At 40.0% G+C, this 12,584-nt stretch overlaps 2 protein-coding genes across 16 annotated transcripts in view; one reads left to right on the top strand and one right to left on the bottom strand.

Moving 5' to 3' along the window:
* The window catches only part of LOC310765027 (doublesex- and mab-3-related transcription factor 2-like), a 221,407-nt gene that overhangs the window by 16,610 nt on the left and 192,213 nt on the right, over positions 1 to 12,584 (top strand). The window contains exon 5 of one of the 11 annotated variants that reach the window (XM_083619501.1): positions 702 to 1,189. The exons of 9 other annotated variants lie outside the window; for them this stretch is intronic. The gene's annotated coding sequence lies outside the window, so the exon portion shown is untranslated. Of the gene's footprint in view, positions 1 to 361; positions 666 to 701; positions 1,190 to 12,584 lie in introns of those variants that run through there. One more of the 11 variants, XM_083619506.1, reaches the window with a different exon arrangement.
* GLIS1 (GLIS family zinc finger 1) overlaps positions 7,564 to 12,584 on the bottom strand; it is a 190,722-nt gene continuing 185,701 nt past the window's right edge. For all 5 annotated transcript variants that reach the window (XM_083619438.1, XM_083619437.1, XM_083619439.1 and 2 more), the window contains one exon: positions 7,564 to 8,201. In XM_083619438.1, the coding sequence (XP_083475564.1) occupies positions 8,062 to 8,201 (140 nt within the window). In that variant the 3' untranslated portion in view covers positions 7,564 to 8,061. The remainder of the gene's footprint in view (positions 8,202 to 12,584) is intronic.

Raw genomic sequence — 12,584 nt, 5'->3', positions numbered from 1 at the left:
AGAGGGCATTTGAATGACTAGTAGTAGTTATGTTCGGGGACTAATTCCACCCCCTTCCCCTTAGTCAGAAATTTATTACACCATGTGAATAACTGAAAAAACTGACCACATGATCTTTAAAAATGCTTCAATACTTTATACCGTTTAGTCATGTTTATATAAAATGTCTTCCATAGTGTGACTGGTCCTACAGCTGTGAATAGCTAGTTAGACTACGCAGCCAAAATACACAGCCTTCTATGGTCTTCCAAATTCTGGAAATCTGCAGGGTTTTATTCCCCAGGAGACTAGCTCATTCCAAAGCTTTATTATTATTAAAAAAAAATTCTCTAATGTTTGCACTCTTGCTTCATTGTGCCAGGTTCATTCTGGGTGTAACTTGACAGAGTTCAGGGAAACCTACACCATGGTTAAATTTGGTGAACCGCTTTCTGCTAGCATTGGAATGGAGTGGAATGCTGCTGTCAGCTCTTTGGGTGTCCTTGTACTTCTCTGATTCTTTTAATTATCAATAGCAATATGTTGTCATTGTATAATTGAATTAAGCACATATGGATCCGATTAAGTAACAATCATTTTACACTGTTTCCTTCACGATCTGTTCTGTACAAAAAGAATGTTCAAGTGTGTTCTAATTGCTTCCATATTGGTAGTCGTTACTATAAACACAAAATAATTCTTTTTCTTATTTCCTTGTACAGTTGCCACCAGCAGCCATCACGATGTATCAGGATCCTAGTCAATTCCCTTCACATGCAGTCATTTGTTTACTTTATTACTATTATTACTTCCAAATAGTTAACTAATACAACCAATAGACACCAGCTTGCAGAAAAATAGTTGGCTCATTTCACAAGTCTGATCTAATTTTGAGACTTGCATGTAAAATATCTTAATTTCGCCTCTAATTTGGCAGGCACAGGATGAATAGTGTTATTTAAAAAAGCATTGGGTTGGCCGAACTGGGTGTTTGCTAACATTTTATTGCAAATTGGGAGCCCGTCATGATTTCCTGCCAGTTTATGGGACGGGCAGACCAGAAAGTTTGGTGGCTTCCTGCGGCAAGCAAAGCAGAACCATCTAAAAAGTTATCTGTGTTATCTGCTTCTCAAAGGTGTGTGAATAGTATTCTATTTGCAGCTAACATCCATGACAGCAGGGGCTGGCAGTAGCTGGGCTTAAGAGAGCAAGGGAGATTAGAACCACTAGCTAATCTCGTGTTGGGAGATTAATAGGCATGTTGGGCCACCCAGACGTGCACCAGGCATTTCTGTCTTCCAGTGACAACTTCAAGCTTTGGGGACCCTTAGTCAAGGTGCTATTAGCAGCTGACTGCCTCCTGATTTAGCCCACTTGCCACTCTTGCTACTGCTTATTTGCCCTCTTCCTCAATCGTGTTCGACCTTCCAGGTCAGCTGCAGTATGCTTCTGAACATTGGTTTCTGGGAATCACAAGTAGGGAGAGTGCTGTTTCACCCAGGTGGTGCTTGTGTGCTTTCCAAAAGCATGTGGATGACTGCTGTGTCTGCAAGGAGCCAGGCCAGGAAGCTCTGGGTGTCAGCATATTATGCCAACCCAACTCTGTCTCTTCCCCACACGGCCAAGACAGGGCAGCATCATTGCAAACATTGGCTTCTCTCACAAACCTCAGCTAATGTTACTTCAGGTACTGTTGGTGGGTTTATGTGTGATGTTGGCAATTTGATAAATTCATCTATACATAAAACTGCTATTGTGAACTGGTTGTTATCCTGAAATTTGAACCTGAGTTGATTTCCTCTTCCTTCCCAATCCATTTTCTTTTTGTGTTGCGTCTTTTTAGATTGTAAACCTGGGGGCAGGAAATCTCCCTCTCTCTCCCTCCCCCACCCCCTTTCTGATGATAAACTGCTGTGGGACTTTTTTTTAGCAGAAAAACAAGATTTTTATTTTTTTATTTTATTAAAGAAATTATAAATAATTTGCTTTTATCTATTATGGACTGAACTACCAACATGACTCCCAAAATATTTTAGATAGTAACAAATAAGGGATTAGAATTGCACTGCTCTTGCCTGAACATATTGTGTGCTGTTACTGCAGTTAAAAACATAATGCCTGGAAGTGGAGCAATCTGGGCTGCATTCAGACTTCAGGTTTAGTGCATTTTATTGGTTATAATAATATGAAGGGACGCAGGTGGCACTGTGGGTTAAACCACTGAGCCTAGGACTTGCTGATCAGAAGGTTGGCGGTTCGAATCCCCGCGGCGGGGTGAGCTCCCGTTGCTCGGTCCCTGCTCCTGCCAACCTAGCAGTTCAAAAGCACATCAAAGTGTAAGTAGATAAATAGATACCACTCCGGCGGGAAGGTAAACGGTGTTTCCGTGTGCTGCTCTGGTTCGCCAGAAGCGGCTTAGTCATGCTGACCACATGACCTGGAAGCTGTACGCCGGCTCCCTCAGCCAATAAAGCAAAATGAGCGCCACAACCCTAGAATTGGCCACAACTGGACCTAATGGTCAGGGGTCCCTTTACCTATTGGTTATAATGCTGGTGCTTCTGTCCCAGTTTCTAACCTTCCTTTTACAGTGGCTTTTTGATAGCTATAGCACCATGTTGCTCTGAATTTTAAATGGTATGGAAGAACTGTATGCTGGGATACTGCCCAAATTTTTGTCACATGAAATTGCAATGTAAAACTCCTGCAATTTTCTTAGTTAATGGGGCTGCAAATGGATTGTGTTTTTTTAAAGCAACACAGAAATGAGACCAAATTTTGCTGGATTCCACTAGATTTCCAGAAGTTGTTTTTGTGTTGCATTAAAAAAATGCCTTAAATGCAGAAATTAACAGATCGAGAAATGTCGAGAAGGTAGAATAAAGTGCCATCTGAAGGCAGCCCTGATGTTTTCTGCCCCAGCATTCCAGGGCGCCAGTGATGGTTGGGGTATCCTTGAGCCACCATATTTGTATTAGTGTACATTCATATTAGGCAGGACCTTTGCACCACCACTAGGACTTTTATTCTCAATACTGGGTCACATGAACCACTTGTGTGTGAAGAAGTTGGAATATTGGTGACCAGCTGACAGGGGAAGTGGTTTAACTTCTGATGAGAGAGAACATAGAGTTAGATAGAATTAGGTAGATTGCCTTTATGCACTTTTACCCCTTCCCTCTCATTAAATCTCTTTAATCTGTAAAATATTGCCTAGGATTGAGGCGTGCGACCAGTAGGAGGATTGGTAAAGCAGAAGCGTTATGAAATACTTAGGAATTCTGAGGTTGCTGCCATTCTGTAAACCAGGAGTCAGCAAACTTTTTCAGCAGGGGGCCAGTCCACTGTCCTTCAAACCTTGTGGGGGGCCGGACTATATTTTGGAAAAAATAAATAAATGAACGAATTCCTATGACCCACAAATAACCCAGAGATGCATTTTAAATAAAAGCACACATTCTACTCATATAGAAACACACTGATTCCCAGACTGTGTGCGGGCTGGATTTAGAAGGCGATTGGGCCAGATCCGGCCCCCGGGCCTTAGTTTGCCTACCCACGCTGTAAACCGAGGCCCTATGAATTCAGCTTGTGCTTTCTCAATGCAGTTTTCAAACTGAGAACCAAGCTAGATACAGTATCTTGATATCTGAGCTGTGGAAGCAGGCAGGGCTGATTTGAATGAAGGCTGCAGTGTGAATCCCCATCGCCATCTGCCATTTGCTCCAGGGGGCAATTTCCAGGGGTGGAGGGTTAATTCAGACAGGAAAAATTGGGTGGAAAGGCTAGAAAATCTCTTTATATTATGGCCCTGTTCTGAATCAAACTTGCCCCCATTCCACCCACAGTTGCATTTACCATGCTTAAAAATGCAGAAGATTAAATAATGGGTCTCCAGACATCATATGTGATTTGTCCCTAAAAAGCTTCACCTGTTGATTGTCATACATCTGTTAGAGGCTCATAGCTGGAATGCTGGATTAAAGGATCAGGTTAAGACAACTGCATTGGCTTATTGAATTATGTATCACAAAGCAAGTAATTGAAACAGGGTGTTTGAACAGATCTTACAAAACTGAAACAACATAAGGACTTTTAAAAAAAATCTTCTAATGAACAACAGCTAGATCTACTATCTGGTTTGAATGTACTTACAAGATTATTGTTATATATTCCTTTTTAAACAAAAGCAAAGCTGGTGATCAGCACAAGTTGATGGAGGGGTAGAATACAATGTTATAGAATTGTAAATAATAACAAAAGCATAGAGAGGAATCAAGGATCCCTGAATCTGTCTGAGGAATTTCTGAATAAGACTAAAATCTCCCACAGATAAGGGTCTAAATCCTACAGGCATTTATACATTTTAAAGTCCTATTGACATCAAGGGGTCTTAAGCATCTTTGCAAGACCTACCCTACCCTACCCTACTCTACTCTACCCTACCCTATAAGGCTTACAGGGTCGTTGTAAGAACTACCACTACATAACGCACATGAAAGGTCTTGAACACTTGAAAGTGCTATACAGATGCCAAATAACAACAATAATTGTTTTTCTTATTCTACAAATCCTGCAACTGAAAATAGTTTATTGTTGAACCTAATTTCATACTTAATGCAATCCCCAACTGAGATTTGAATGTTATTTTAATATTTCACAGAATTCTACAGTAAGAGAAAATAATTTATCTGTGAAAACCCAAATGTGCTTTTAACACATTTGAAACCTTACTACATTTACAAGCAAAGAGTCTCACATTTCATTCTGCAAGAGCTGTCCTCCCTCAGAGCTGTCTTCAGGCTTTTGTGGGGCCTACACAGACACCTGGCCTTCTCTTCCCATGGACCCCCTCATGTATTGGGGCTTCAGTGCTGGGCTAACAGGCCTGGGGGTAGGGGTGACCCAAGACATTTTTGGTCTGTGTTGAAGGACAAAAGTAGTTCCCTGTTCCAGATACTTACAGAACATAACTGAACTGACAGTTAACTTTTACTTCAGTGCCCCAGCTGAGGGCAGCAGGTTAACTTATCAGGTTGCATGACACATACAGCTTTGTCTTCTAGCATCTGACAACTGTCAGCTCACTACTCTGCCTAATGCTCATCTGCTGCCTGCCCAAGGAAATACAGTCATACCTCGGGTTGAATGTGCTTCAGGTTTAGCGCTTCTGGGTTGCGCTCCGCGGCAACCCGGATGTAACAGAGTGCATTACTTCTGGGTTTCGCCGCATGTGCAGACGCTCAAAATGACGTCATGCACATGCGTGGAAGCGGCAAAACACGACCCACACACACACACAGATGTGCCGTTGCGTCTTGCGTTCTATTCAGGATGCGAACGGGGCTCTGGAACGGATCCTGTTTGCATTCCAAGGTACCCCTGTACCTTGCATCCCAAGGTACCACTGGCAATAATGCAGGAGAATTATTGCCATTTTACACCATGTGACCCACATGGTGTCTGGCAGAACTGCATGGCCTGGGCTGGCTGCCTTTTTGCATGCTTGCTGAGTAAAAGGCCTTTCAAAATAGTGTTGTCTATAACGTTGGGAGAAGGCAGCAAGGCAAGACAGCCAGCTAGGCCAGGCCAGCAGCAACCAAATTTTGCTAGTACCAGCCAAGGAAGATAGGAGTGGCTGCTTAGGCCCTCCTTGGGAATGGCTGGGAGGCAGATGCTGTTGTCACCCAGCATATGCTGGATTTGAGTTTGTTGGTGTCTCTGGTAACTTCTCTCTCTTACATCATGGATGTTGGCAAATTGGATTTTAAAAGGCAAAATAATATTAGAATTGGAGCTGTCAGAGAGGCACAGGGAACCTGTGTTTTAATGCTCAGGAACTTGGCAAAGGCTTTGCAGATTTTTATATTATGGATGTATGTTTTGTATTCTTTTATTAATACTATTGCTTAATACAAGTTTGTCATGGCCTTTGGCTAGTACAAAAAGCTCATGAACCTGAACTGACAACCACAGAGACGTAATGCCTCTTCCAAAATCTGTTTTTCTTTTAACCCCATAAAGAAAATTACATTGCCATGGAAAGAAATGCATTTGTATATTTAGAAAAAATAACATAGTCTCTTGCCTATTTTAATTTTATTGCTGGGCAGAACTGGGTGGAGATCAGAGTGATGCTGTTACAAACCTTCCACATTACGATTGTAAACAGAATGTAGCATCTACTTGGCATAACCCAGAAAAATACAGTGCTGTCTTCTCTGCACATATTGATCCTGCTTCAATACCTCTAGTCAGATATTCACAATTGCATCCAGTTTGTCAGTGTTAAAAAAAGTGAGCAAGGAGAACCCTGTAAGCCCCATCTATTTCAGTGGTGTACGCACAGCCTCAGCTGGTACATTGGGCTAGAACACAGGTAAACATAGTGCCCATTGATGTTGTTCGAATCCAACATCCATCAACCCCCAACCACTATGGGTAATGGTCTGGGATGGTGTGAGTTTGAGGCCATCCCGGACTACTGCCATTGAAGTCTGCTTTCATGGAAACATAGCACTAGCTTGATAGGGTATTTATTCATATTCAAAACTTTCAAGCAGTGTGTTGTTGCCTTGCATGCTCTCATAATCAAATAATAATAATATGTATATACCCTGCCTGTTTCCATGTAAGTGACTCAGGGCAGCTTACAGATACAAATAAGAATAATAAGAATCAACGAATGTCACCAACAATCAGTAGCATTGGGAAATGCTGTGTCTAATGCACAGAAATTCTAAGTTTCACTTCCTTGTGCAAAATCACCCAACTTTGTGGTACTTTTGATTAACTGCTGAGGATAGGATTGTATTCTTTCAAAGAAATATAGAAGTATTCATAGCTTGCATTAATTAGCCACAAGAGGGAGATATGGGCATGGCCTATGGAAAGTTTACAGTTGATGAGGCTATCTTCTGATTTTATTATTTATATGCTGTTGCTTTCTTTAAAAAAAAAGAAAACCGATGGTGAAATATAATGGCCTTGGTTCAAGAAGCACAAAGGCATTTGCATACTTTGAGTATTTATTATTTGAATGATGCATTCACCTTTGGCTGTTTTAAACTTTCCTTGTCCAAAGAGAAGGCAACCCAATATAATGCTAAACATAGGTCATGATCTAGCAAGGAAAAGTCCATTTGGATAAATAGACTTCCAGGCACAGACTTCTCCTCCTACATGTAGTTGCTGCTGCTGAGGATGGTGTTAAAAACCCTTACATCTGCCCCACCCCAGGTTGCATACATGTATATGGTTATTCCCTTTTCCTCTGTGAATAACCAAGGTAAACTGGTTTCTGTAACTGCAAAGGTTATAGACCAGGGCAGCTGCTTCTTGACACAAAATTAGTCAGTTTCAGCACCATATCAAAATGGTAAGTTATACTAACACAGGAATGTATCATAAAGCATATTCAGAAAGAAGAATAGTTTTATGAGAAGTTAGTGGAAGATAACCAATTACAGCATTTGGGAAAGAAGATATAAACTGCAGCAAACAACTGCATGTGCTCTTAAGTCACTGATGTTAAGGTTTAGCAAAATGGCAGATGAAATTTTATTTTTAAAAAAGACAGTAGACTTGTTTCCAGTTTTTAATGCTTTCTTGTAAAATTGAAAATATAAAACCAGCTCAGCATAGTGAAAACTTTTATGTACATGAGGTCTGTGACTTTTAAAGAAGTCCTTTTATAGTCAAGAAAACACCAGATGAATTAACTGTGATTAAAGAGACCAGGATTCTTAAATTGAAAACATACTTTTCAAAAAAAAAAATCTTTACAAGCATATTATATAATTTAGATTTATATTTTACTAAAAGAACTTACACAACAAGCAGTTTCGGATGCTCTCCCTTCTCCCTTAAGAGAATCAATTTCAAAGTGCCACAGCAAAGGAATAGATTCCAATAATTGTACAGTATATTCCTTTATAAAATAGATTGGTAAAATGTGAGAGATTGACTTAAATGAGCACATACATTTAGTTGCAGACTAAATACAGTAAAGGTAGTTGAACAACAATTCTGTAAATACAAAAGGCATAAGCATGGTAAAGAAAACAAATATTTTAGCCGGGCTTAGGTATCCGTATAGATGGGAGGAATGTGATTCAAACAGTGATCAAAAGTGCCATTTTGGAAAAATCCATTATTTTCTTCTGTTCCGTTGATAACTACTTCTTCCGACACACATTGTGCTTCAGAAATGACCTCATAACCTGAAAATATGGCAAGCACATGAGACTGATTAATACTACGAAAGGTGGCAAATACAATCTGAGTACGAGGCACAAACTAAATGTGATGCTCAGTTCTAAGATTAATTTTCCTTTCATTGTGTATTTTTTTAAATGCAAAGTAGCAGGTAGGCTTGAGAATGGGAAGAGGAGAGGAGCTGCTCAAGCACATTCCCTTCCTACCACTTGTTCTCTCAAAACCTCCCGTTTGTGCCTGCAGAGAAAAATATATGCAATTGAGCTCATAGCTTAAGTCATAACTCCACAGCTTCTGATACATGTTGTTGTTGCACAGCAGCTGTTTGTGCTTTGTTCACTCAATACCATAGGAGCCAACTCCCAGGGGCTGAGGACCCTTTGCCCCCCCTAAAATATTTGAGGCCCCCCAAATGGGCACTGCTGTTTCAATGGTGTGTGCGCGTCAGGTCTTGTGTTCAGTTATGTGGGCTTACCTGCCCCCCCCCCCCCAATTTTATTCAGGTTGGCACTCCTGCTCAATACAGTACAGTGGTACCTCGGGTTAAGTACTTAATTCGTTCTGGTGGTCTGTTCTTAACCTGAAACTGTTCTTAACCTGAAGCACCACTTTAGCTAATGGGGCCTCCTGCTGCTGCCGCACCGCTGGAGCACGATTTCTGTTCTCATCCTGAAGCAAAGTTCTTAACCCGAGGTAATATTTCTGGGTTAGCGGAGTCTGTAACCTGAAGCGTATGTAACCCGAGGTACCACTGTATTCACAAATTGTCATAAAACTTTCAGTAACCGTGATCTGCTTTGAAGTTACAGCATAAAATTCCTCTGCATGGCTTTGTCAATGATTTCCAATTAAGACTTGATAGCCTTACTAGTAAGATGTTAAACAGACACAATGTGGGGAGTGACTGTTTATTTATCCTGGGTCAGGGGATACACAAAATATGTTTCTAAAATGAAATTCTAGTGGCTGGACCTTTGGCTGTTGTATGGATGGAGGACTTTGTTGTTTAAGTTTTAAAAATATCACTTAGAGATATGTGGATATAATTTGTGCAACATCCTGGCAAAAGATAATTATCAACCACACAAAGCTCAACTTTGCAGCTACTTGTATAGCTATGCAGGCAAGTCACTTTTAAGTTTAAAACCAGCTAGCCACGTGAGCAGCTGCAGCAGAAACTTAAAAAAACACATTCTGTTTGCATTTGCAATTCTTCCTTGTGCATTTTGTAGCTTCACAGCGCTGCAGCGTTAGAGACGCTGCTTATCAACTATAAAACATTTTTGGAGAACAAGTATCTGTTCCTTATTATCATTTAAATTCCTGTTTGTAAGAGACCCAACTCTTAACAGCACTCTTCGTCCTTTTTCACCTGTGGAAACCAAATGCAGTTGGCTGATGAAAATGTGGCTGGGAAGGGGAAAGGGGTGAACAGCTATGCTAAAGAATGCTGCAGAAGGGCCAATACTCTCAAAACTATCAACTTTTAATCTTCTGGCTCCAATACCACTATTTAGAACTGACAAAATTTCAGAGTTATCACACTTTCTTCTAAATTGTTATGCTAACAGGAGCTCAAAGGGAAAGTTGTAGGAATGGGGGGCAGCGGGAAGGAAGGTACTTGACTGACAATGAAGATAAAGATTGAGAAAGTATGAAGACCTGGAACTTATCTCCCTTTCCCGCAATGTCCAATTCATTCTCCAGTTTCAGGATTTTTTGAGAGCCTCATGCTCAAAAGAGTGTATAAGCAACCATCCAGGCTGTGTATACACTATACCTTTAAAACACATTCTTTTGCTCAAAGGATTCTGGGCACTGGGCTACAATCCCCAGCAACCCTTAACAAACTACAGCACCCAAAATTAATAGATGGAAATAACATACTTTAAAGGTATAGTGTGTACATAGCCCCAGAAAACGGCAAGTGGGACCCATTGCACAAGGAACTTGTTTATCCTCTGTGCTACAGCTCAGTCTGCAACGCTCTGCTGAAATAAATTTGGAACCAAATCCCATATACTCCTGTCTTGGTCTGTGTGGCAGCTTCTTTCATTCAAATGATCAATAGAATCTGAATAAGCATGGAACTCAGATCTGCTCTGGGTTGCATTCTTGAATTTATTTTATTTCAGCTCTTGGTACATAATTATTTTTTAATATTTCTATATAACACTATCAATGTGCATGGAACTTTGCAGATTGCCGTAAGTGACAAAATAAAACATAACCACCACCACCCAGTCAACCCAGGAGTTTACAATCCAAATTTCAACAGTGGGAAAACAGCAAAGGAAGGTTGGCAAGAAAGGATAACAAGGATAAATGATAGCAAATGCACCTATGTGCACTTATTAGGTTTTGTTTCACCCACAGTGGTAGAATGGACAGTAGTAAGCTATGACAACCCAGATGCCATTGTAACAACCCAGATAGCACAAAACATCCAAAATACTAAGATAAAGAATTTATTCTCTGTTAATAGGATTGGTCATACCAGGTTAATAGGATTGGTCATACCAGGCATTTTTAGTAGATGAGATCTCCCTTATATTGATGGTACCATAAAACCAAGAAAAAGAAACACTAAACTAAGACCCAGTGAGTACAAATGGTCTATTTGTCCAACAAATTATCTATGAATTGCAGGGTTGTTTGTTTTTGTGTTTAAGACTCTTAAGTATTTGCCTAAATATAAAAAGTACCAAAGTGAAATATCTCATAGCAGTTTAGACGCCAGACATAAAAATATCAATGGCTGTTGAATTTGGTTTCTTGCCATGATATTATTCTTTGCTCCGGTGACTTCTTTTGAAAAGTTTATTTAGTCTGCTCCATACTAATCCTAATCTGCAATCTGATGTTAACCTGAATAGAGGATGTTTTAAAAAACATCAAAAAAGCGACTTCCAAAAAGGCAGAGAACATGAAACAACATACAAAAATGTCAACTGTAGGTTAAAAAATCCATCCTTAACTTTTTACTAGATTTTAACTTGTGCTAGTTGGAACAAGGTAACTGCATATGATGATAAACAAGTCTGAATCTGAGGCAAATTACCTTCTGTGAAATGACTGTTTTGCTTATATCCTATGTAATATATGTAAGATTAGCTTCCATATTTGAGGACTGGAAAATGGCCTCAATACAACACATTTTTTAAAAAAGGGATCTGGGGATGGGGGGAGGCAGTCCTGGAATTTACAGGTGGGTTAACTTAACGTCTGCCCCAGAAAAATGATGGGAAGTATTGTTAAAGATAATATTACAAACCATATAGAAGAACAAGTCTTGCTGTAGCAGAAACAGGATGACTTATGCAAGGGTAAGGTCTATTTCATTACCCTACTGGAGTTCTTCAAGAGTGTCAACAAGCCTATAGTTCCAGTTACAGATAGGTAGCCGTGTTGGTCTGCCATAGTCAAAACAAAAAAATTTTTTCCTTCCAGTAGCACCTTAAAGACCAACTAAGTTAGTTCTTGGTATGAGCTTTCGTGTGCATGCACACTTCTTCAGATACCAGGTATCTGAAGAAGTGTGCATGCACACGAAAGCTCATACCAAGAACTAACTTAGTTGGTCTTTAAGGTGCTACTGGAAGGAAAAAAATTTTTTGTTTTGAACAAGCCTATAGATAGAGGTCATCTGGTTAACATAATGTATTTGGATTTTCCAAAAGCTTTCAGCAAAGTACCTTTCCAAAGACTCTAGGAACTGGTTACATAACAGGAAGCAGAGAGTAGGAATAAATGGACAGTTCTCCAGATAGAGTGATGTAGAAAGTGGAATCCCCCAAGGATTGTGCTTTTTAACTTCTTCAGAAATGATCTAGAGTTGGGGTGAGCAGTGAGGCAGCCAAGTCTGCTAATGATACTAAATTGTTCAGAGGCATGAAAACAAAAAGGGATTGTGTGAAGCTCCAAAACAACCTCTCCAAATTGAGTGAATGGGGCATTAAAATGGCAAATGAAATTCAATATTACAAGTGTAAAGCAATGCATGTTAGGACAAAAAAATCAATAATTTTACATATGCATTCATGGAGTCTGAACTCACAATGCCTGACCAGGAATGAGACCTTGGAGTCATAGGGAATAACTCAATGAACCTATCAAACCCAGGATTCCATTAGCTTTGAAGAAGGCAAATTCCATGTTGGGATCATTAGGAAAGGAATTCAAAATAAAACTGCCAATATCATAATGTCATTATATGAATCTATTGTGCAACTGCATTTGGAATACAGCATACAGTTCTGGTCACCTCATTTCAAAAGGGATACTGTAGAGTTGGAAAAGTTTCAGAAAAGGGCAAGCAAATGAAGAGAATCTTGGGGGGGGAGATTTAAGCATGCCAGCAGGAGTTTGCTAAAGTTATGTATATTTTA

The sequence above is a fragment of the Podarcis filfolensis genome, assembly GCF_964270895.1.
Source record: "Podarcis filfolensis genome assembly, chromosome: 6".
Classification (NCBI taxonomy): Eukaryota; Metazoa; Chordata; class Lepidosauria; order Squamata; family Lacertidae; genus Podarcis; species Podarcis filfolensis.
The sequence above is the reverse complement of the archived record's forward strand: the minus strand, read 5'-3'. Positions and strand labels throughout refer to the sequence as shown.